This window comes from Ptychodera flava, chromosome 12 (genome assembly GCF_041260155.1).
Source record: "Ptychodera flava strain L36383 chromosome 12, AS_Pfla_20210202, whole genome shotgun sequence".
NCBI lineage: Eukaryota > Metazoa > Hemichordata > Enteropneusta > Ptychoderidae > Ptychodera > Ptychodera flava.
In genome coordinates this window covers 38,356,540-38,383,269 of record NC_091939.1, presented here as the reverse complement: position 1 = coordinate 38,383,269, position 26,730 = coordinate 38,356,540, and the positions used below count along the sequence as shown (strand labels likewise).

At 37.1% G+C, this 26,730-nt stretch overlaps 2 protein-coding genes across 4 annotated transcripts in view; one reads left to right on the top strand and one right to left on the bottom strand.

The window, feature by feature from the left end:
- LOC139145813 (proline dehydrogenase 1, mitochondrial-like) overlaps nt 1-11,804 on the top strand; it is a 31,189-nt gene extending 19,385 nt beyond the window's left edge. Inside the window, exons 10-13 of one of the 3 annotated variants that reach the window (XR_011555028.1) lie at nt 4,055-4,329; nt 4,869-4,957; nt 6,373-6,960; nt 7,002-11,804. Coding sequence is in view for 2 of the 3 variants with exons in the window: in XM_070717202.1 (XP_070573303.1) it covers nt 4,055-4,329; nt 4,869-4,957; nt 6,373-6,557 (549 nt within the window). In the remaining variant the exon portion in view is untranslated. Of the gene's footprint in view, nt 1-942; nt 3,576-4,054; nt 4,330-4,868; nt 4,958-6,372 lie in introns of those variants that run through there. The other 2 variants (XM_070717202.1, XM_070717203.1) reach the window with 2 other exon arrangements.
- Nucleotides 11,805-12,569: 765 nt separating this feature from the next.
- LOC139145814 (CMP-N-acetylneuraminate-beta-galactosamide-alpha-2,3-sialyltransferase 1-like) lies at nt 12,570-26,275 on the bottom strand. The gene is made up of 9 exons (XM_070717204.1): nt 26,197-26,275; nt 21,621-21,765; nt 20,909-21,131; nt 20,126-20,294; nt 19,441-19,600; nt 18,609-18,717; nt 15,955-16,046; nt 14,672-14,796; nt 12,570-14,420 (listed from the first exon to the last, which is right to left on the bottom strand). The coding sequence occupies exons 2-9, from the start codon at nt 21,737-21,739 to the stop codon at nt 14,176-14,178; spliced, it is 1,242 nt and encodes a 413-aa protein (XP_070573305.1). The 5' UTR covers nt 21,740-21,765; nt 26,197-26,275; the 3' UTR covers nt 12,570-14,175.
- Nucleotides 26,276-26,730: the final 455 nt, after the last annotated feature.

Below are 26,730 nucleotides of genomic sequence, written 5' to 3'. Positions count from 1 at the left end.
TTCTCCTGAAATCTGTAATTTTGTATTTTTGGGGCAATTTTTGCAATTTTAGGTCAAAAAATGTGTATTTCAACAACTGCTCATCTGATAGCTTTGAAATTTGGTATACAGGTTTCCATAGATGAACTACATGATATTTATTGAAATAATGATGAAATCTGCAATTTTGAATTTTGTGGCAATTTTTCCCATTTTTGGTCAAAATATGTGTTTCTCAAAAAGTACTGGTCTAACAGCTTTGAAATTTGGTATACAGGTTTCTATAGATGAACTCAATTTGATCTTTTGAAATTATGATGAAATCTGCAATTTTTATTTTGGGGGGGCAATTGTTGCCATTTTTGGTCAGAAAATTTTATTCTCCAAACACTACTCATCAGATAGCTTTGGTTGACATGTTCCTAGGGATGATCCGATGTGATATATTCAAAGTATGATGAAATCTTCAATTGTGTATTTTTGCAGCTTATTTTAGCCACTTTTTTCTGGCCACTGCATTGAGCTATCAAAGATTTCCTCCTTCTTCATCAACATGTGTCAAAAATAGTTATTCTCTACATAAACACAGCGGAGCTATATCGGCCGCTAGGTCGCTTGTTGCACTACTGTTTCTTTCAGTCCGTTGTTTTGGCCACCTTGGAAACCGTCATTCTCCTCATGCTTACATGTCAACAGTCTACAGAGTTGCACATCAATTATCTCGAGTTCAAAACTGTCTACTGGCTACCCATTTGTTGGTGCCTTCGTTTGCTGCTCATGTTACCTTTTTATTGCACTACTGTTTCTTTCAGTCCGTTGTTTTGGCCACCTTGCAAACAGTGTTCTTCCGAGCATTTGTTTTTCACACGCGTACACCATAGACATGACCCGGTGTATTTGCACACCCACAGGGCAGGTACGTTAATAAACCTTTTTTGTTTTCCGTTGTTGTTTCATTTACAGATGCCATATCATGAAGCCCTACAACCCATTGCAGCTGAGCTTCAGTCTACACACGACAGGCACCATTGCTCCTTTCAGCTAGAACTACATATGCACCGTCCAGGAAGCCCTACAACTCACCGCAGCTCCTTTCACGTCTATACCATATACCTTAGCGTGACACACTTTTGCCAAGCAGCTCCCTCTGCTGCACTGGGCACCCGGACAATTGATCTTACGCAACTCGAGTACGATCCTGGTTACAATTCTCTGCAGTGTACAGCACACCCATAACATTTGATATCCTGCGACAACTGTGCTCGCTGCTCCGCTCGACTGTGTATGGACCATATCTAGACCTCCTGCTGGAATCTGCGTTCGTCTTAGCCTTCTTTGGTTTTCTCCGCTGTTGCGAATTCACCTGCTCTGGACGCTCCTTTAACCCTGCATATAACCTGTGTGTTCGCGACCTCAACGTCCAAACCGACACTCAGGGCGATCCGGATGCTCTTTCCGTGAACATTAAGCCATCCAAGACAGATCAAACGCGCCGTGGCTTTAGCTTCGTCTATTCGCCACCAAGTCAACGATCTGCCCAGTCACAACAATCCATCGTTTCCTCAGAGTCCGCCGACAAATGTGTTCTTCGCCTCAGGAACCCCTCTTCATCCTTCCAGAAAGAGTACCGCTAAACCGCGAGACATTCACTGCGCTGCTCCGTTCCTTACTTTCGCGCCTTGGCTTCCAGCCCCAACTGTACGCTGGACATTCATTTCGCATTGGGGCAACCACCACAGCCGCACACGCCCACCTTCCAGACCACCTTCAAACTCTCGGCAGGTGGTCCAGTGACTGTTACCGTACTTATATTCGGACACCAGAAAGCCTTCTGCGTCACGCATCTCAATCAATGACTATGCCATAGGGCCTTTTGTAGAGACACTAGCCACTCGGTAGCACTTTCTTTTTTGTTTTGCACGTACACCACATTTCGGACCTGTCGGGACCGCGCAGGGCCACCTGCAACCTTCACCCCATGCAGGGCCACCTGCCACCCACTTCACCACTTCATGCTGGGGCCGCACAGGGGCACCTGTCCCCCCCAGATCATTGCTCCCCCGAGCCGTGCTGCCAGCCCCTCGGGACCGGAGTCCATTGAGCTTCACCCACATTTCACCCCTCATGCTGGGGCCGCACAGGGGCACCTGTCCCCCCAGCTGCAGCTCCTCGGGCCGGGAGCCCATAGCTCCCCCCCGATCCGTGCTGCCGCCCCTCGGGGCTCTTATCCCATACTTTCATTACACGCTGGGGCCCGCACAGGGGCACCTGTCCCCCCAGCTGCAGCTCCTCGGGCCGGGAGCCCATAGCTCCCCCCCGATCCGTGCTGCCGCCCCTCGGGGCTCTTATCCCATACTCTCATCTCGAACCAAGCGAGTCAACTTGGTCTCGACCCTCATGCTGGGGCCGCACAGGGGCACCTGTCCCCCCAGATCACAACTCCCCCCGAGCCGTGCTGCAGCCCCTCGGGCCGTGAGCCCACAACTCCCCCCGAGCCGTGCTGTTGCCCCTTGGGCCGCGAGTCCCATACTTTCATCTCCAACCAAGCGAGTCAACTTGGTTCGAGCGTCACCAATCCATACTTCCTACACACATACACTCATACATACACTTTCATGGGGGTCTCTCCGTCCAGTCTGTTTGACTGTCCTCCGCTTGGGCCGTCCATTGCATGTACCCCCACTCAAGAAGGTGGTCTCCACCAGCCCGGTGGAACCACTTTCACTTTCGGCTTTCCAAAGGTCTGCAAACACAACTTTGCAACCCAAACCTTTGCCCAGGAAGCAGACTGGCGGAGACCCCTCTCCCAATCTTTGAGTTATTTTGTGCTTAGTTTTGAAATGGTTTTTGCCTAGATTTTACTTTCGTAGTTTTGCTTGACATTGTATTTTCCGTAGTTAGGTTATCACTGCTTTGTATGTGTCCACTGTCGCTTATTAAATTCTTTTAACACCATATCCTGTGTAGCGCCGTGTGCTTACAAAATAAGGAATTGTGTGTTAACACAAATCCAGTTTGTAAGTCCACGGAGCTAGGCTGCCTGCAGAACAACATGTCCTGAAGTCACTTTGCATTGCTGACGTAGACATCTTATACTGGTTATCTTTCTACTCATCTGCTGACGTAGACAACTTTGCATCTGCTATCTAGCTACCATCTTTCTTGCACACGGCACTTGACCTAATCCTTGCTGCAAGCTTCTGATCCAAGTTCATTCATTCTAGGCCATCAGGCTGTCTGCCAAGCTATCCCGCCACCAACCCATCTCCTCCTTGGTTCCACTAGTCTGCTTCCCACCGTGGGCCGTCCATTGCATGTACCCCCACTCAAGAAGGTGGTCTCCACCAGCCCGGTGGAACCACTTTCACTTTCGGCTTTCCAAAGGTCTGCAAACACAACTTTGCAACCAAACCTTTGCCCAGGAAGCAGACTGGCGGAGACCCCTCTCCCAATCTTTGAGTTATTTTGTGCTTAGTTTTGAAATGGTTTTTGCCTAGATTTTACTTTCGTAGTTTTGCTGACATTGTATTTTCCGTAGTTAAGTTATCACTGCTTTGTATTTGTCCACTGTCGCTTATTAAATTCTTTTAACACCATATCCTGTGTAGCGGCGTGTGCTTACAAAAAAAGATTATGATATTTCCAGGTAAGATACAATGAGAGGTCAATGTTTGTCAAATGAAACCTAGTCAAACTAATAAAAGAAGTTATATTTGTAAAAGGGCATGTCAGGATGTTTTCAGACTTATTGTACAGATGGTGAGGCCCTGTCATAGACAAAGTTGTTATGGTCATCTAAGAGTATTTCAGGATGTTTTCAGACCCATTGTACAGGTCATCTAAAAGAGTATTTCAGGATGTTTTCAGACCCATTGTACAGACGGTTAGAGCCCTGTCATAGACAAAGTTGTTATGGTCATCTAAGAGTATTTCAGGATGTTTTCAGACCCATTGTACAGGTCATCTAAAAGGGCATGTCAGGATGTTTTCAGACTTATTGTACAGATGGTGATAGCCCTCTCGTTGACAAAGTTGTTATGGTCTTCAAATTCAAACCCAACAACTTTTATTTCAGGGTGCATATGATAACATGACAGTAGACATGGAATATGCTAGAAATTCAGGTTTCTGTTTTGGTGCCAAACTGGTCCGTGGTGCCTACCTAGATCAAGAGAGAAAAAGAGCCAGAGAGATTGGTTATGATGATCCTTGCTGTGCAAGTTATGAAGCTACCAATGAGAACTACATGAAAGTACTGAACACAGCACTTGAAAAAATCAAAAGACATGGTGGTATCAATATCATGGTTGCCTCTCATAATGAAGACTCCATCAGATTTACAGTTGAAAGGTCAGATTTTTGTCACAAGAATATCAGGTTTACTTGACTTGCCCAGTGAATGAATAAACAGTTGTTTATTTACAGGAAATTATCGTAAACAATCTCCATTACTCTACACCTATTTAAAATTGGAATGCTGTGAACAAAGTCAATTACAGGACTGACTTTGCACAAAACGTTTTTGAGAGTCCTCAAACTACTGTTTTTACAGCACTTTTGCCTCAGTCTTAAACAGTTGTCCATGACAAGGAATACAAATTACAATGTGATAATGTGATATTTTAGTTTATATTGGTGATGCTTTCAAGCTAAAAACTTTGTATATGTTACCATGAACTGATACTAATGGCTATCAGATATTGCACACAAAGAAATACTTTTCCCATAGAATTAGTAAGCCAAAAAATCTTTCCTGGGAATGACATTGAACTCCATCTTCAAGTTGTTATTAAATCATATCTTCTCTGTTCTTGCCAATCAGACTTGCTGTCACAAACTGGTCATGCTAAATGTATTAAATTTAATGATTACATAAAATTTTTCTTCAGGATGAATACACTTTGTATTGGTCGGAGGGATAAGCTAGTTTACTTTGGACAACTACTTGGTATGTGTGATCAAGTAACATTCTCTCTGGGTAAGTGTAAATCAGGTGATACTCGCCTATGCTGACACCAGTGGTGTGATCAGCTACTAATGGTGTGATTGGCTACCAATGGTGTGATTGGCTACTAATGGTGTGATTGGCTACCAATGGTGTGATTGGCTACCAATGGTGAAGGAAAATTGTTGACGCAAAGTAACAAATGTGAGATAAATGATACAGTCAAACCTATCTATAGTAGCCAGTCACATAGTACAATAAATTACCCACAATGCTGTCACAGTTTCGGGAAGCAAGTTATGACTAACTGAAGGGGTCATTCTCTGAAAATAGTTAGCATGTAAATTTCTTTTGTCTTTTCTATTTGGAAAAAATCAATATCCTTTTGTTTCATAAGACAGGTGCAACTAGTCTCCCTACTTTCCATCACTTTATTCTATATGACTGAGGACACAATCAGTGGAAACTTTACAAAAATCCTTTCTCTTCTCTCAATCAAGCACTGTGACGTTTTCTTAATCCTTTAAAATGGGAATCGAAAGAAAGGTGTTTTTAAAAGTACATTTTCAGAATTTTTACAACTAGTCCAGGAATTTGTCAACACATGAGAGACATGGTAGACTTCACAGGGGCATCCATGTTGGTACAACAGGGGCATCCATGTTGGTACAAACCATGATGCATTGTGGGAAATCTCTAGTACTGTGAGTCAAGGGACTTTGCTAAAGTGGCCTCTATAGACAGGTGTCCTTTATAGACAGGTCAGATAATTTATTCGTAATCAGTGAACGTACAAATGACACTGTATTGGCTTGACTTGTTCATTAGGTTGAGGATTACCACAAATGATATCACAAAGTATGCTAAGGATATTTGCACCATTCATTGAACTCTGTCACACATTGGGAAATACACTTGCTGTATGTCCAAGTCAATACCATGGGGTAATTTCATAATAACCTTATATTATCTGTCCGTATACCGAATGTTTAAAAAGTGAAAGACTTCTTCAAGTACCCTTCTCCATTTGGTAGATTTAGCTTTTCATATCCCAACCTTTGATTTCTTTCCAACAGCTTTAGACACTCTTCACAAGACATTTCATATTCATTCATTGCCTGCATCGTAAAAGGCTCTTGCCACCTTTTAAATCTTGGTGTTGAATCTTTTGAGAAAAATGTGAAAACAGATTGGTATAATTTCCAAAAATGAGATTGAGAAATAGAAAGTAAGGTATGAACTATCTTACCAATTAATCTTCTCCATATTAATTAAAATTATGACACCCCTACTGGACAAGCTAGTGTTAGTACATTTGTACTAGCACAATCACATCATTAAGTCCTGTCTAAGTTTTGAATTTCAAGATTCATGTTAACCTATTATTCACTATGTAGATTACAATTTTATATCAAACCTCAAATCATTGAATTGGTTGCAACTTTCAGGACAAGCTGGCTATGCAGTCTACAAATATGTACCTTATGGTCCAGTTGAAGAAGTCTTGCCATATCTGACAAGACGTGCCATTGAGAATAGAGGTCTATTGAAGGGAGTAGTCAAAGAAAGAACCATGCTCAGGCAAGAACTTTTCAGAAGACTCAAGACAGGAAATATCTTCTACAAACCATAGAAATGATATCAGGTCACCTATTGTAACTGTTGTATCCTGACACTCCCATATCCAGTTCATTGGTTCAGCCATATTGTAAGAATCAATGGACCAAACCAACAGTTGCATTGTGAGAGGGTCAGTATTGAAGATCTCATCTACCTCCATGTCGTAGCACAGGATGTAGTGGAAAAATAGTATTTTTTATAGCGTTGGGATTGATGGTGGTGTAATACATGTAGCTAGATGATCTACCATAGAGGAAAGACAAAAAAAAATAATCCATCAATAGATATTGCATCTCTGAGCAACTTTCTAAATGCAGAACAAGTTTCCAGTATCGCAATATTAAATTTAGCAATGTGATATTACCTCAAATGTTATCATTGTTATCACAGTTACAGTAATTGGGCTATGATTAGTGGTTATCACAGTTACCCAGTAGAACCATTGGGCTATGATTAGTGGTTCATGGTAGCAAATGCATGTATCATAATCTAATTAGCACATGTCATGTAAGACGTGTTGTATACAAAATGTAATATAAAATGACTTGAAAATTGTTGGTTAAATATCAGGGATCTTTTAGTCTTGACTGATTCGTATTTTTAAAAAGATAATGATAAAGGCATGAGTATAGATTGGTGGGCACAGATCAGTTTCAGTATAAGCGAAAAATCTTTTCCTATTGTAAAGATCCTAGGGATGCGTCTTACTATGTACTAGCTGTATCCACAACCTAACCCCCAGCCCTAGAGACTCCCTAGGTAACTAGTAATTAGTGTAAAAAGTTACCTGTGTTCACTAATCTTCATTCTGCCTGACAATAGTAAATTTTGGATGACAATTTACTGATGTCAAAACCAGGGTGTAACGTATACATAGCATTGTAGATGCCCATTGTGTAGTACTGATGTAATCAGATTTTAATGTGTACAGGTACATGTAACAGCTGATATTGTACATTAAATTTTCAAAGGCTGAAATTACAAATTAGTAAGTCTTCCCCATAGTTCAGCAGCTAGCTCAGTGACAAACTATGAGGACACTTGAACTCTTTGTGTCCATGTTTTCAGTTTTCATCTTCTTGTGATGTGGAGGATATGTCATCTGCATTCATTGTAGCTTATGTAGCAATGCACTGATATCATCACAATTATGAAAACCTTGACACTAATCTTTCAACATCCAACTAGTCTGTTGAAGATTTCAAGGTAACCCGATACATTGTTTGCATTAATGTTACTTCCACCGAATTGATGCATACATTTTGCAATAAATGAAATTGAACTCGTTCATACAACTTTTCATTCATCCACTCAAATAGACAAGATATTCTCCTCAGTATAATCCTCAAGTCTCCAAGCTTCAACTTGTAGAACACAATTTCTGTATTTGACATCTCAGAAAATATGAAAATTTCATTTCAAAACAAGGTATAGTGGTAGATGTAATTTTGATGTTTCAAGAATAGCTACCGGTATCTGTCTACTGATGAAGGTTGAATGGATGACATATCAAGTGGTACAGAACTTGTTTGTGTTAGTGTAGGCCTATAGTCCTGCAAAGTCATAGAGCACAAACTCAATATATTGCTCTTGTAAATTGTAATTTCAAGTCAAGACATAAATAGGATTTAACCGAAATTGTGTTGTGTTATGTCTGCCATGTCATTTACATCTTGCTGTAGAACAGCATGAGTTTCTTTATAGACCCTGGATTTCATCTGATGAAATCCAGTATTTTTGTCTGTAATATTTAAGTTGCCTTGATTTCAGAGTGTTTTAAGAAGCAGAAGCTGCAAAATGAAAGCTGATAAAAAAAATGAGCAATACTAGTACAAATAAATAATTAGCAATAGTGCAACATACTCCTTGCCAAAATATTTTTGTTAATATGTAACGTGTTATCCTGCACAGATTTTTATCTATAAAACTTTTATTGTTTATTTGCTTGAAGCTTAACCAATACCAATAAATGGAAATAACTGTAAGGATTGAAAGACAGAATTAGAGAGAGTGGCACCTATTGGTTTCCATGTGCTACCACTAGTTATACTGATGGAGGAACTTTTTGTGATTATGTAGTAGTGAGGCTGATTTGTATTGTCTTTTACCTTCAGTTTTTCCCTCACTTGTTTCCTTTGTCATTCCTGTCACATGAAAAACTATCACTTGATTTCAAATGACATGAATTATTATGCATCTACCATCGAGAACAATAGAATTTTGTGTGTGCTAAAACCGCCATACCAAACGTCCATTCCTTAAAATTTGCCATTTCCTGCACCCCAACCCCTCGCAGCTGCGTGTACATATTCACTGTGTAACAATTTTAAGGGAAAGAAAAAATTGTTGGCAATGCACTAATATGGTCAATACTTGGACAAGTTGATGCCCCAGTCACGAATGTAAGATGTATAATAATATGGTTATCATGAAAATACCGCAAAGGATGCACTCGGATGGTGTCGTTGAAGTGTGGCAATATGCTGTACCAATGTCCTTGTGCATTCAACACAGCAAATGCTGTGACAAATAAAAGTGTCTCAGAAATAAAATGTGAGATAAAATATGGGAGTTGATTATATATGCAAATGATCGAAAGGTGAACCTGAAAGATTAACTTAGCTGTCGTGGGTTTACCTTCAGCATGATAGTAAATTATTTCACTGTCTGGCTGCCAAGAAAAGTAAACAAAATTGGCAGAAATTTATTTCATGTGAATTGTTTCCGTGGTGTAGTCAAATGTCACATATCTCTCTTCAGACAAATGTCTGCCATATCTGTGTAACTATGGCATGTAATGCATCAAATCAAGTCCACTTCTACTCTTTTATATGATTCAATCTGTTCAATTCATGTTACGGTGTAAACAAGTTCAGTGAAACTTTAAATCGGATAGAAATCAGGGTATGACGTATATGTCAAAATGACTTGAAAATTTTAATGCATGAGAAAATGAATTCCTGATCATAATTTGATAATAATATTTCTTAATAATTTCTCATAGCTTCTTTACTAGAATTTTTAATTTAATTCTGTTTACCTCTCTCAATCAATATAGAAAACTTTGAAATAATAGTCAAGCTGTAATGCATTTTTAATTACTTCTGTTCAATATGAACTTGCCCACTGAAAGGGACAAAGTCACTCATTTTTCAGCTATTATTCATTAAATACTTGCATAAAGTCACTCGGTATACAAAATAATTGTCAATGCATAACTTTCAAAGCATGAAAAATTACCTCTTTGCTGAATTCAAAGAGAAATTTTATTTGTGACCAGGTAGACGAATTTCTCCCAAACTTAGTTTCCTTTGACAAATAAATTTTGCCACAAATGAAGTTCACTGCTATTCTTATCTATATGAAAGGCACTGCCAATCAAGGTCTCATTATAAAGGCTTGCATAAGGTGTCAAACCTTATGTTACTGTATAGTCAGCCTTGTGTGGTGAGAGTTGTACACTGAAGTAGATTTTACAGTACAGACCCTAAAATAGTTCACTGAATGTTAAATCTTCAGTTTACAAGTAGACTAAAGGTTATGTACGGTCAACTTTAATGTTTCATCATGTTTCAAGTAATCAAACAATGTTGCATATCAAACAAGTTTCATGAGAAAAGCTCAAAAGAGAGTGACTCTGTGCCTTGAAATAACAGACTTGGTGCAGCTATGTCTCCATTGTTGAGTCATTGACTCTCAAACTTTACAAATTTCAAATGTAATTGGCGTGCACATGTTCATGCATGATGATGTAAAGATGTTGCAGAAACCAACCTATTCAGACTGAAATTTAATTTACAACATAATTATCTGCTTACAAGTGTATATATGTAAAAAACTTGCCAAGGAGCTCTCTTCAACATTTTTTTAATGTATAATATGGTTTAGGGCTTACCATAAAGCTGTGTATGTTCCTAGTCTGGTCTTTTAACATCATTTCTAGATAATGTCATTACTTTTATGTGTTCACATGGCATTTGTATCTATTTAGTGTTACTACTGGTGTTGTGTAAGAATTATTATAGTCAAGGATTTTGATTTCAAATATTTGTACTAAGCAATGATAAGTTGTGACAGCATTACAGTATTAATATTTGTGTATGTGATCAGTAGTGTGTTGAGACCCTGTTTTAGAAAAGAACACAGCCTTGACATGGGAGTGATAGTTATTTGTCTGACCAGCTGATAAGATGTAGTCTGTGAGCATTAATGAGGCTCTTAAAAATACCCTAAACATGGCAGAAACATGTTGCCATGGCAACAAAGTTTGTACAAAAATAGGCTGCGACAGATGACATGATGTGTTACATTCTTAATGGTACAGTAATCTAAGTATTCACTGATGGGCTGTTACTCATGGCTAATACTTTCAAGCATTTCTTTCCTTTTATAAACAAATATTTTTATCTATCTTTACACAATGCATCTCAGGTACTGTTATGAAAAATGGATTTCATCGGGTATGATTTTCAATAAATTATTTTAGTGAAATGGGTATTTATTCCAGACATGAATGTGCTGAAGTAATTCATTTTATGCCGGAAATACATCAATTAAAATGGTTTATTTTATTGCCAACATGCATGTGTTCAAATGTTAAAGAGTTGGGTAAAGGTGCACTGACATATATTTTCACAGGATTTCAATGATGAAAATTGAAAGATATTTTCACTTCAAAATTTGGTGTCTATCTTCCACAGAGATTTTTGCATCCTTATCAAACCCTGCAGTAAAATTATTATTTTTACAAATAAGAGTTTTTATTCTGCTCTAATATTGGTTTCCTTCAAAATATTTGATAAACAGGCCTTTCTGTCTGTTTGCCATGGTGATGGTGAAATCACATGAAATTCAACTTTTATTATCATTAATGATACTCAACTCCAATGCATTTACTCATCTATGTGAGTACCAGTAACTATGGTGATAAGGCTTCCAAAACATTGTCCAAGTCTAACACATTTTCCACATTAAATAAAAGATGCATTCTCATTGATATACCCTGTGTTACTCTGCCATTCATATTACTTTTGCTGTAGATCGTTTCATTTTATATGGTCACTTTAATTGGCTAGCAAGAAACCAGTCCACGAGGACATCTTATTCAATTTTCATTGTGTTTTATTATGTTTCATGGTATTGTATTGCATATATTATACTGCAGGGATGAATGAAATGATAACTTTTAATGAGTGAATTCTTGTGCACTCCATTGTAGAATGTCAACAGAGTGAATAAAAGCTGTCGCTTAAAAACAAAACAGTTATGAAGTGTTTTGAATTAATAAATGAGTGTTGTGTTAATATTAATTTGATCCTCACATGAGTCAAAGATGAATATGGAAATAACGGGGAACGTGCTGACCATTAACGTTTATTTGTGGGCAAGGGCGAGAGGAAAGCCAAAAATTAACGGGCAAGGCTTTCCGAGCCCGTTAATTTGGCTTTCCTCGAGCCCGCGCCCACAAATGAACGTTAATGGTCAGAGCGGAATCTGTTATTTCCATTATATTATCAGCGAACCCGAGAAAACCGTAAAAATTTGCGAAAATTTCCGGAGCGAACAACAACTGGGCCCCAGAAACTGAGCAATACGCGACGCACTGTCACGCGCGCTGTAAAAATTGGCAAATCCGGAGATGTTTTCAGAAAAGTATCTCAACTTGACTCACAAGTGCTCCATTTTATTTTGTGATTGATTATGATTTACGTTTGAGCTGTAAAGTTACGATACTTTGAGTTTTGAATCTTATTATTCATATTCACGGGCATGTAAACAAATCATTACTGTGTATTTGTGGTCAGTCACGTGGTTCAGCTCGAACAATCAAAATGCGACGGGCAGGGCATGGCAATATAATAGTAATTATTCTTTATTTATGTAAATCCTCTAATCCACATTGAACAGTGATAGGCGATGCAACAATACATATTCTTAAAAAGATGACAAAGCAATTATTAAAAAAAACAAAAATGATACACTTTGAACAATCATTGTTAAGAGAAAAGATGAATAAAGTGTGTAAAGGGTTGCAATGTCTAAAAAGTGTAGTGTTTATAAAGGATAAGTTTACAAGCATTAAAAGTTGTACAAACCTAATAAATGTATAAACATTGAGAGAGGTTTCCTCGCTAAATAGGAGTAAATGAAAAATACTACAGAACTTAAAGTTTTAAAAAACCACACAAATTATTCTTACAAATATAAAGACCAAACATTTCAGTTAGATACCGGTCAGATCAATGTAGAAATTCAAAATGAATGGTTACCATCCAGTATTTAATATAAGAATGGTGACCTTCACTGGGCATTGACAATTTGTAAGTCTAACATGAATACAATGAAATCTCTTGGATGTTCACAGGATTTTGGAGGAAATTTTGAACTAAGTCTGATAGGCACTCTTGTAGGAATCTCATGGTCTTGCTATAATTTGGTACAGTTTCTGGTCCCATGATAATATCAGGGTTTCTTGAATGACCATGATAATACCAGGGTTTGTGGAGTGACCATGATAATACCAGGGTTTGTGGAGTGACCTTGATAATACCAGAGGATCAATGTAGGATATCATTTTGTGGGATTGCAGAATTAGTAAACGGTGCAATTCCTGCTGATGAATGTGAACATGGTGCTATGAAAGGGAAATTAGTCTGGTGGCAATACATAGGATGCAATTAAAAAGGACTTTGTAAACCTATTGTTCTCTATTTGTACCAATCTAATGTTTACCTTTTCAAACCTTTGTTTTTCGTTATTGATCGTTTGAAACAAGTTTACATCTGTGTTTAATCTTATCAGGAATATGCACGTGCAAACATGTTTGTGACATAACTAACAGTATTGCGATTTCATAAAGACTTTAAACTAAAATCTGTCTTTGACATTGTGTCAACAACAGTAACAATTTTTCTTTAAAAATATGCCATTTTATAACTCTACCTTTCTTGTAAATGTTGATGTTTGACTACATACGTACATTCTAGTTAAAGAAAGTCTGATACAGTTACACACCTCAAGCCTTGAGAAATATTTGCATAAATATTTTTTTTTCCTCACATGCAATCCTGTCATTATGATTGACTGAAAGTTTGATTGGTGACAGAGTACAAATAAAGTGAATCATGTATAAACCACAGGGAAGCCAGGATAAACAAACAAACAAGTAAATAAATATCAGAGAAAATAACAAATTGAATAAGACTTGAAATAAGTGACTAAACAACACATGCAACATTCAAGACAACATCAGTATCACTGTAGTGATATCGATGTGGCATCTTGAGTTTGGTTGTTTCTTTGTTTGTCCTAGCTTCCCTGTGATTTAACATGCTATAGGAGACTCATTATTTCTTAGGTTGCTGATATTACAGGCTATCCACTTGAGATGTATTTCAGTTGTGTATATTCTGTCTTCATATAGGGACACATATATCAAATCCACTCCTACCTGAATTTGATGACATATTTGTACATTTAGACAGCAGAGTACACAACAATATACGAAATAAACCAAGTATTTTCACAAAAGGAAATTTGACATACAGTAGTTTGTAGCGCCAACATTTAAATGTTGGGATTCAGACACTGAAGTTTTTGTGTGGTTCAATCAAGTTTATTTTTATTGTGTTTCAGGTCAATTGTGTCATGTTGCTGAAAACAGTAACATTGTGTTGATGAAAAGTGAGAATTTTTTCCTTATCAAGGAGCTTCCATAGTTGCCATTCGTTTTCAAAGTCATGATACGATCGCTGTAAAACACTGTTGGAAGTTTTAACGTCATCATAGTAATGCAACGTTGAAGTTTTTGTGATTCCAAACCCAAACAATTTGACTTCGTCACACGCTTGTATGGCCAGGGCTGTCATGATTGCACCTGAAAGAAATAACATGATATCAATTTTGACCAGAGACTGTTTGTCTTTTTTATGTGAGCAAAGGCATCATTTACAAGAAATTATAATTTTAATATTCAAAGTCAGTGCTGTTATTCAAGTTAACATACTTTTTCTGTTCATATCTCAATCAAAAGGCTCTAAATGTTGAGGTATACAAGTTGTATGCTAAATTTTACTGTGCAGTAGCCTTCAATAGATGGGCATGTACCGTATTATAGATTTGCTTTACCTGTACTAGGATAAAATCCCTTGTTGTTTAAAAAAGTATAATGAAAATAACGGAGAAAATCTGGATGTGGGATTCGGATTCGCTTAGGATCAATCCAAGAATCTGTTCCGAAGTAATTCCATGATCTGTAATAGAATGAATACAAAATAGTGTAAACAGGAATAAATAAGGTAATTTGTTAACCTTGTTATGACCACAGTTTGTTGTTCTACTTTCTGTAGCATTTTGAGGTACCCAGTATCTACCTTGTCTTTGAGGTGTGTCTCTTTGTGATGTGAAATGTTAGTCCTTTGAGATGTGTCTCTTTGTGATGTGCATTGTTAGTCCTTTGAGGTGTGTCTCTTTGTGATGTGCATTGTTAGTCCTTTGAGGTGTGTCTCTTTGTGATGTGCATTGTTAGTCCTTTGAGGTGTGTCTCTTTGTGATGTGCATTGTTAGTCCTTTGAGGTGTGTCTCTTTGTGATGTGCATTGTTAGTCCTTTGAGGTGTGTCTCTTTGTGATGTGCATTGTTAGTCCTTTGAGGTGTGTCTCTTTGTGATGTGCATTGTTAGTCCTTTGAGGTGTGTCTCTTTGTGATGTGCATTGTTAGTCCTTTGAGGTGTGTCTCTTTGTGATGTGCATTGTTAGTCCTTTGAGGTGTGTCTCTTTGTGATGTGCATTGTTAGTCCTTTGAGGTGTGTCTCTTTGTGATGTGCATTGTTAGTCCTTTGAGGTGTGTCTCTTTGTGATGTGCATTGTTAGTCCTTTGACGTGTGTCTCTTTGTGATGTGCATTGTTTAGCCCTTTGAGGTGTGTCTCTTTGTGATGTGCATTGTTAGTCCTTTGAGGAGTGTCTCTTTGTGGTGTGCATTGTTAGTCCTTTGATAATTGAATTAAAGTCAAGAACTGCATTTTGATTATCAACATTATAAAAGAACACACAACATGCAATATACTCTGTATTTTAAATGTTGTAGGAAGTAGACAAAGAGAAATTATCTGATATATCCAACAAAAGATTGAACACATCTGATTGTCAAAAGTCAAAGTTATTGGGCCTTTAGTAAAACAATTTATATTAATTTTCATTTATTTATGTCACTAACTGTATGTAACTGTATGTATGTGAACAAGGCATTTTAAGTACTCAATATCAATCTATAATGCACCATAAAGCACGATTGAGATGACAATATCTGAAACAAAGGAAACACAATCATGGAACCTGTTGTCAGGAAACATGAATTTAGGCCAATTACTTTATATATGTATATATAATTGGAAACAAAGATGCATAACTTACAGTACAGGGTTGCTGATGACTCTACCATTGAGGAAAGACTCCAGCCATTTGACGTTAAGTTGTTTAAATAAGGGGGAGATGAAAAACACATCCTATAAGAAATGTGACAAAAGATTATTAGCAGGGTACACTTAAAATGTGGCTTGAGATTGCACTATTGATTTTGTCAGAGTTTTGTTGTTGTTGTTGTTTTTGGTGTTGTTTTGTTTATTGTTTCCTGGACCTGGTGATTTACTTACCTTGAATGATAACGATTGCTTGAATTGATCTGATGTCATATTATTGTTAAGGATTGGTGAAAATGCCATCTTTTAATTTTGAAATTTGGATTGATTGACTTCTAGATTTTTGATTGCAATGAAAACTTGAACCATGTACCTCCTTCCTTGATTAGAATGAAGTTTTGACATCACGTGTAGCACGCAGATCAATGTTTAACACCTTTAAATTTGATGACCAACAGTGTGTTAGATGATATATATAACCCATTGGATGTAAGATTGATGACAATGAATGTTGTGTATATCCATAGCGTCAACAGATTAGGCAGACAACGAAATATGATGATATGGACCAATCATAAACAACCTCTGTGTTTCAACTCTTGAAGTGTTTGCTTAGAGGTGACATCATTGGTTTACTTGTTGTAGTCAATTTGGTTATTGGGATAATTTGCATACAAATGAATGATGCATCTGGTGCTTTAGCAAATAAGCTTGACATTACATTAATGAGGGACAATTATTATCTGCTCAATGAACCAAGCCGCTAAATGAAACAAGCTTTAACCAACAAATTGTGAGTTTCAACATTACTTTTTATTGTACACATGACGTCTTTATCATTATGCTTCTGAAAACATACCTACAAAGAGAGAGTTTGTCTTGTCACTATGTTAATAAACTTTTAGAAGCATTTTTATCTCAACTATCAAAGTATTATAGTACAAAAACATCTCTGCGATGACTTTGGTTTTTGTAAGTTGAGAGAGTTTGGAGTAATTAAATCAATTATTCAAAATGTTGGGGACCAAATGTGACAAATCTTCTCAAAGAGTTTGTAAAATACCGTGATGCATTTGAAAACCTATTTTTTACATCCATGGTGAGAAGAAGATTCAAGGTGATGGACAACTAACAATAATTTGTATGTAAGTTTTGTGTTACGGACAGAGATTATGATCCTGTTCAGTAACTAGTGCCTAGTGAACACAAACATTCCACTGTAAATAGTCTTGTGATACGTCTAGCCAAAGGTATTCAATCTATAACGACTTTTTCGCTGAGTAATGTAACACTATCTGTATCAACCAATATTCACTCTTTGTGAAACAGGGTTAAAACATTAAAATAAACAAAAACTGGCTAAAGTATTCTGACACAGCATTCTGAAAATGTTTTACGACATATTGAGAGTCAGATTACCCTGGGAAAATCATCGGAATTTGGTGATCTAGTCATGGATTTGTTAAAATAACGATTACTAACTGCAGGAAACTTAGTCAAGGAATTCAGTTGAGACTGTATATGTCAAAGTTTTCGGAAAGGAAACTTTACATAGATCATAAATCCCTAAAAATGCAAAGTGCTGGAGAGAAGCCTAGTCATAAAATATATTGAGTAAAGGAGCATGAATTGTAGTATGTCACTGTTGTCCCGGCCAGAACACAATTATAGTAATTTACCAAGCCTGAAGACATTTACAGTGTTTCCGTATATGTACTTTCAACGACAACAATGTGAAACAAAGATATAAAGAGCGACAAATAAGCATCCTTCAACTTTATTCTCTGCAAACAACATAAAAATGACCTATGTGTGGCCTTAGTAGTGTCAGAATCAACTGAAAGATGGTAGGGAACTCTGCAGTGCGTGAAGATCGGCTCACCTGTTTTGTATAGGGTAGAATATGTATCGGAAACCTGATGACATGATGATTACTATACTTCAGAAGCTTTCTCATTTCTTCAAATAGCTAGTTAAACATTGTAATAGCCTCCACTGTTGAGGTTACTAATATCTGCTATCCTGTCCCTAGTTGTGATCCATATAGCTGTGGTGTTTTCAGACGGGATTCCTGCCTTTTTACGGGCTGATTTTGACTTTTACAACTTTTACGCCTCCACCACAGTTGTAAAAACACCACAGCTCTGGACCCACAACTAACCTCTCCCGTAACATGGGCCTCTGTTTGGAGGGCCAAACGTCTTAGACTACATAGTACTACTAACTGCACTGTTTGCTCTAGGTGACATGTGTATTATTTTACTACGTTGGGAAGTTTCCAAAGATGAGCTCGTTTTTTGTGAATGATAAACCATAACATAAAGAAATTTCCGCAATGCGCTTGATCAAAACCACAATCATATATGACTTATTGTATAAATATCAAATACATTACATTTTAGCAATAACTTAGGTTAATGACAAGCAAGTTAGCGTTTTGTGTAGAGAGGAATAGCCGAGACTCTAAACAGAGTGTTTTGGCCACGGATCGAGTCGAAGGCAAAAAGAACTCCGACGCCAGAATACACTGAAAATACTCCGTTTAGAGTTTAGGCTAAGAGGGGAACGACTCTACCACAAAAGCATCACCCAGATAAGCCATTTAGCTGAATGGCGTCCACATGCATAAAACATGACTGTTTGGCCTACCTGGAGGTTATTGATCTCTTTAACGAACATTGATTCAGGAAAACCAGAGTAAAAATGTGTTTTACTTCCAACATCCTTTTCAAAGCCTGTCAACATTGCTACGTTCATCCTGATGTTAAATGAAAATAAAAATCCTATTAAGTAATTGTCCAAAATTGTTTCCTCAGAACAATGTTCAGGGATTAATACACAGTGTTACCAGACTTGAGGTGTAAATTATGAAAACAAGAAAGATGATAAAACACATGTAAGATTGGGTCAAGAAGAACTGCAGGCAGCGATGGCATAGCGATCTAAGATGCAGCTGAGAAAACGGAAAGGTAGGCAAAAATGAGGGGATATGGTACAGTCGTGGTAGATTCTCACGCGCTTGTGTATCTATATCTGTCTATCTATCTATCTGTCTATCTATCTATCTATCTATCTATCTATCTATCTATCTATCTATCTATCTATATATATATATATATATATATATATAGTCAAAAGTAGTTAAACAGTTTAAATTCACTCGGATGGAAATAAATACAGCAAAGTGTATATATATATATATATATATATATATATATATATATATATATATATATAAGGACAAATTAGGAAGTCAACATCTATAGTTTGCACATTCAGGGCTATTAAGCAATATTGTTGTCAAATATTTACAGTTCATCCGATTTAGGGCTAAGAGGTCGCCGGATCGTTCATCTACACACGGGTATAGTATCCTTCGCCAGCAGCTCCATGGCCAACAAACTGACGTGATTTAATATGAAAGACCGAAATGTTTACGGCACCACGTGGTAGACACTACTCTACTGTGAGGAAAACTTACCGGAAAACGTAGTCGTATGAATCAATTTCTGACCCAGCATTTGAATCTTTCAGTGTTCCGCTTCCGCCAACAACAGCACACCTTATACACTGATTGGGCAATCGTTCCGTTATTACTGGAGCTGATGAGTAGTTGGCATTGTTTACAAGACGAATTAATGCTTAAAGAAACATATAACAAACAGACAAAAGATGAAGGACTGAATATATTAATTTTAAATATTTTTTTTCAAATATTCATATATTAATTTTGGCCCATGGTTGAATTTTGAAAACGTAGTAAGATAGATTTCATCATCTCAAACACGTAATATGTACCATCAAAATAAAATATCTGTTTTAGCATAAGAAGTAAAGAAGCATAGTCTAGGTAATTCAAGGAGGGTAGTAGATAATATGCGTGCATTGCAAATCTAAACTACTTTATGATAATTTACTTTTCAACACATAAAAATTACTTGTTCTTCGACTTTCTCAAAATTCGCAACGTAACAATACTTCTGCCCCACCACATTGATCTTTCTTTGACTTCGTAACTCTTTATGAAACAAGCATTCTTTAACGTCATTTACTTTTTTCGTTGTCACGCATTTTCTACTAATGCAATTAATGTAAAGTCTTTTTACTTGTCACTACACCTCCTGATTGATATTGTTTGACAAGTTTTCTATTAAAAAGCAACTCACTCCGTCTCGTAATGCCCCTTAATCCGAGCGGTAATATCGGACAAAAAGACAAATTGTAAAAACTTTTCCAATTATTGACGTCATCCTTGTCGAGGAACAATTTCAGCATTGGATTGAATCTCTTCTTGAACCATTCTGACTGTACACTACGCAGGCTGTTTGCACATGTCTGAAAACAAGAAGCAATCACGTGATGTCGATATTTGTATTCCTTGTTCATCGATATTTGTATTCCTTGTTCATCGATATTTGTATTCCTTGTTTTACCTTAGGGCCTACGTTATTGTTAAACATTTCAAATTAAAAAAACAGTGGTAAAATGTTCGTCAGGTGTAAATAAGTAAGTAGTTGTTGTCATCGTCAAAACTGATAGCTAGATAGATAGACAGACAGACAGACAGATAGATAGATAGATAGATAGATAGATAGATAGATAGATAGATAGATAGACACATTGATACATAGATAAAATGGCAAAAAAGAAAATGAATAAAGCATTGAGTATAATGTAAATATCTTCAGTTTCATCACGTACTCTCTATTCCGATTTATCAATCTTTGAATCACTTGTACCTATGGTGTGTCGTACCAAACCTAGGTGTAAGTTGTGTTCATCAATTTTCGTACGCTCCAACACAGGTACAAATGTTTAAGTCATCAAAGCGAATTTCTAATGTCGTTGAACTTCACCGGTATCTGAATTTCTGATCCAATATAATATGGAGCAAACTTCGTTTTTCAATACAACCTTGACAAGGTGGGATCGATGAAAAGGTGGCTTACCGATTTATGATAACTTTTATACATTTTTGGTGGTCTCGAACATGTTACTACATGTCTCTGCAAAGATGGTAGATCTTTGTAAGTCACGTCCAAGGGGCCGTCGATACGTAACGTTTTCTTAAGTCCAGAGTCATTTTGCATAAGTTGATCCAACGTATCAAACGATAAAATCGGTGCTGGTGGAGGTGTATGCATAAAGCTCCGAGTGGGTTTATTTTTTGATCTGTTATCAAAATGGCAAGAAAGAACATAACAGTATCGTTTTTAATTTGAAATCTCATCTTTTGTTAGTTTTATCGTTTTGGCAACTTGTTCCAGACAAAAGAAATTTATGTAGATGACTTTACAATACGATACAAAATTCTTCTGCCTTCATAGCATGGGGAGTTCCTATCGACCATTAACTCTTTGCATGGAAATACGCGGAGACTCCACCGAGTATAAGTATCACGTGAATGTGTATTAAATTAAATTTCCATAATTCTTGTACTTTTTACATCGAAGGGTTGTCTCTTTGTAAAGTATGGTGACATGTTGTCAACATTTACACGTAATATACAGAGTATGCCAGTTGTGATTGTAATAATATTCTCAATAAATGTAAACAATGAAATACGTTGACGTAGCTCCATTAATTTTCTTGAAGGAGGTTCAAAGGATATGGCTGATGTGAGTGGGATGACAAAATGTCTTGACCTCAATGTGAACTTACCGAGGCAAGACTTCAACAATGCGAAGTACATTGTGAAATTTAACCTTGATAAAACATATTGAAACGCTAATTAATCCGAGGAAAACAATAAATGTGAAGCAGCCTTTGATCGTCATCATGGTTTATCCACTTCAAAATATTCGGTCTGTAAATAAACAACAACTAATTGTAAATGTACATGAAATTATCAACTATTAGCACACCATTGATTCACTGGCCTATTCCATAGGTTGAGGCGACTGAAAGTGCGCCCTTTATCTAAAATTACTCGTCAATTTGTTTTTTATAAGTCACCTAAATTCACCAATTTATCGTTCAAAGATGACCACAGTGCATCAGAAGTCGACTGTCTTGTAACAACAATGGATTCCAGGCGATCAGAAACGTTTCGTATTTATAATGGCTTTAAATCAGGCGTTAGAAGAAGAAAACATGTATTTTACCCATTTTTTAAGTTTGTATAGTATTCCATAACTTGCCAATATCGTTGGTGGCATTATGAGTTATCTAGTTTTTCTCAATCATTGTCATGATCTCAGGAAATGTTTGGAAATCACATCGCACTGGTACAAACTGAACACGCACATCAAGTAAGTACACACATAAGTCAATAAATTCTAAAATCTGACCGATGTTGGCGAACCCTTTTTTCATTGAAAGCACTGTAGTCGCTAAAACGATGGATATGCAAATCCTTCAAACAGGTGTCATGTCGGCCTCTGAAATCAGAGAGGGGTCAAAGTTGAATGCTAAATCAAGCCCTTCGCTCCTTTATTGACTACGCAGACATCACCGATGTATCGCTGAAAATAATTCTATCAAACTAAACCCAGTAAAATCTCCCCTTTTCATGGTTGACAAGTGGTCATAAGACAGCGTCGAGTTCAACCTCGCAGTATGTATTTCACCCATGGATAAGTGCTTGGCGACTGGTTTATTTTCTCCGCTTACAAAGGGTCTACAATATCCTATAAGTTACTCTATAGGAACTATGTCCTCGCCGAATACTTTTTTCTTGTACTTTTAAGAAGCGTAGCGCTAAAATAAACCTAAACTTCGTCCCGATTCCATCTACACGCCCCTCACTTTTTTATCTTCTCCAGTTGTTGTGGTGGGTTACCTTTCTTTAAAAGTATCAGTCATATCCATACAGTCCACCACATATTTGCCATTCTAGTCTTTGTAAACAACCAGTGCGTATCGTCCTAACAACTGTTTTTACAGGACATTTAAAATATTACATCAACATTGAAGTTGAAAACCGATCTCCTCCTATATTAGGGTTGAAATCACGTCAGCGAATTTTCCAATTATTTGATACTTTCTTCCTCACTTACGCTACCCACCAAAGTTGATCGTCTGGCCCGTTCCTTAGTTTCTAGGGCATGAAATTGCGCCCTCAATGTCAAACAATCCTCGTCAAATTTTTGAAAATTATCACCAAATTTCATCAATTTCTCGTTCAAAGATGACCAGAGCTCACCAAAAAGTCAACCGTACTCAAACTAGAATGGATCCCGGGAGATCTGAAGGGTGTTTGGATTTTTAATGGCTTTAAATCAGGCGTAATCAGAAGAAAACATGTATTTTAGCCACTTTTGCTGCCCTAACGATCACAATTGACATCGATCTTGTCGGTAAAAGGGGTTTTTGAGAGAAAGTGTTCGCCGAACTCTTTTAAGGGTCAAGTCATGTCCCTTACAATGGGAACTAGATTCCCCATTGGATATGCTCCATTTTTCCTCTCAGCAATGTGAACTTGTCAGACGTTTTTTTTAATTTCGGAAGGAGATCTGCTCAGCAAGTGTCACATCGATTCTTAATTAAATTTTTTTATGATATGATATGTACAACACCATAAGACACCTTGTTGTTATGACTATTTAATTGCATAAATATTATATTCTATAACTTGCCCAAATCTTTGCTCGCATTATGATTTATTTAGTTTTTCTCAATCATTGTTATGATCTCAGGAAATGTTTGGTAATTACATCGCACTGCCACCGGTACAAACTGAATAATTCATCACGTACATGCAGTACACATATAAGTCAATAAATTCTAAAATTCTAACTCATGTTGGCGAACCCTTTTCTCATTGAAATCACGTTATTCGCTAAAACAATGGATATGCAAATCCTTCAAATAGGTGTTGTGTCGGCCTCTGAAATCGGAGAGGGGTCAAAGCTGAATGCTAACAAGCCCTTCATTCCTTTATTGACTACACAGACATCATCGATGTATCGCTGAAAATAATTCTATCAAACTAAACCCCGTAAAATCTCCCCTTTTCATGTTTGACAAGTGGTCATAAGACAGCGTCGAGTTCAACCTCGCAGTATGTATTTCACCCATGGATAATTGCTTGGGTACTGGTTTCTTTTCTCCGCTTTAAGGGTCTACATCTTTATAACACTACAGTAACTACCTCCTCGTCTAATGCCTTTTTCTTGTTTCCCAAAGAAAGCCACTTCTAAGAACCGTAGGGCTGAAGTTATCTGAACTTCTTATTCTATATACACGCCTCAATCTTTTACCTATTTATCTAAGTCTACTTTATCTAAATTGTTGTAGTTGGTTAAGTTTCTTTAAACTTATCAGGAGGAGATTTCGTTCTTTCTCCACTTAATGTATGGAATTTTCATACAGTTTCTGTTTTGATGGGATAAACTGCCATGACTGATATGTCAATTCCTAATTTCACAACACTTATATTTTATAACATCACTCCTCGCGTATTAATTTGCGTTTTTCAAAGTAGCCTCTCGGTTTGTTTTGAGTGTCTGTGCTATATCATTGTCACCATTGCAGAGTGTTGGCAAGTATTGAACTTCAAAAAACGGCGGTGTTGGTCAGCAGTTTACATATATACTACATGACCCTGGCATATGTTACAGCGGTAATACCGGTAGTGCTGGGGTTATGGGGACTGAGAATTGCACAATGATCATTTATTAATCCAGAAATTTTGAAGGGTTCAACATGCTTCATATTTCAATAGATTAAGTACTGCCTGCATCACATTAAGCGTTAACAGTCAGCTTTGTCGCTATAGCAACTGTCTCCTCACCAGAAAATGCTTGAAATATCAGTACTTGAATCGCATTGCACGCCATTGATGTGGTGTAAACAAGCATATCAATCACATTTATGGCAAGGTTGGTTTATAATTCCGTTGATGATTATCGTTCGTGAACTGGCGTAAGGGCTATTCCGAAAGATGAAGCATACAGTCGGGTACGTTACTCGTGCCTGATCCCGCGATTTACGCCCAAACACTGCCACGTAAACTAACTATTTACTGACTATCTGAACGAATAAATGTACAGATATAGCAATATTTAATTGTACAAAGCATGTCGATCTGTTTTGTCATAGTAGAGGGGCTACACGTAAGAACATTTGTTTACGGTGTACATCTATCATGGCAATGTATGAGAGATGTCATGCAGTAAGGACATCGAACACGTTGCCTGCGTCATCATGTCATCTTTCAATCGAACCCTCATGCACTTTATGGACAATGCCTGCCTCTTCCTGATCTTTGGTTTGATCGATTCTATACGTGATTCTAAAAGTACTCCGAAAGATATGCAAATCTTAGAATAATATTGATTGTACTAGACGTTGCTGTACTAGATCGTAAATTTTAAGCAGGTAGGGAAAGTTGCTAAAAACCCCGGATAGGCTATAGTGTAAAGTTACAACCTGTGGATAAACGGTGACGTGGTCACTTGTGAACACTGTACAGTGATACACGCATACCACTGTATTGTATGGCCAAAGTAGCCAAGTCATATTTTGTTCACAGTACATCCATGTAAAGGATCATGGTTACATTGAGCAAGGATTAAACAACTGTTGTCAGAACGCTTTCAAGACATCTACAAAACTGGCGGTCGACGGGGTCGATTTACTTTAAGGTGCAGTAAGAATCTTGCTTTTCATAACCACGCATGTTTTTATCTTTAATAAATATAGTTGCATGGTAAACTATGTTTGCGGCAGCCTCCTTTTCAAGTTTTGCGTGAAGTAACTTATAGTAGACAGTGGAGCGCAAGAGCACTCAAAAGTCTATGGTATACAGCCGTACATTATGTTTTAGAGATTATAAAATAGTCAACTGATTATCTTTAGACAAATGCTTCGAAATTGGAAGCTTAGAAAGGAAAAGGTTTACCTAAAAGGCAACATCGAAAACTGAAGACGCAGTATATAGTTTTTATACCTGCTCTCCAAAAATTTGAAACTTCAGTGAGAAACTTATGATAACATCAAAAACAACGACGAAATTGAGCAAAATAGTAATGTTTACTATATTGTTCATCAGGTAGAAATCAGTCTGTATATATTAATGGATAGAAACCAGTCTGTGATTACTATATGGATACTAGGTCCAGTTATTCTATTTTAATTTAACTGAGTGTACCACATGGACTTTCTAGTAAGAACACAATGCCAACTGAGAATGAATTCATTTCAATTCAAATCCAAGAATTTAGTAAATACATACACTATGCTTGTCCGTGTTCTTTAACAATCGATAATTTAGTACTGGTAATACTGTACTTACCATTTGTTTACCGGTGGCTGTACACTTGAAACCTTGCTGTGATCCCATCTACTGCCAAGCTTGAATTGGCCAAGTAGTCTTCTCTCCTCTGATACTGCAAAGTACTACGTGGCAGTCTGCCATGTAGACAGTTCGTTGTGACCAAATTAACTACAGCATACACAGGTAAAGTATTCCAGAACACGCAAATATAGTTCGTTGCCCCCCAAACAAGCGACCTAGCGGCCGATATAGACCTGTTATTCAACTAGTTGTGACACATGTGTAAGATGAAGGTGGAAAATCTTTGATAGTTCATTTCAGTGGCCTGACAAAAAATGGCACAAACAGCTGAAAAATACACAATTGAAGATTTCATCATAATTTGAATATATCACATTAAGATCATCTCTAAGAACATGTCAACCAAAGCTATCTGACAAGTAGTTTTTTGAGAATCAAATTTTCTGACAAAAATTGCCCAAAAGATAATGAAATTACAGATTTCATCATAATTTCAATAAATCGTATTTAGTTAATCTGTAGGAGCAGGTA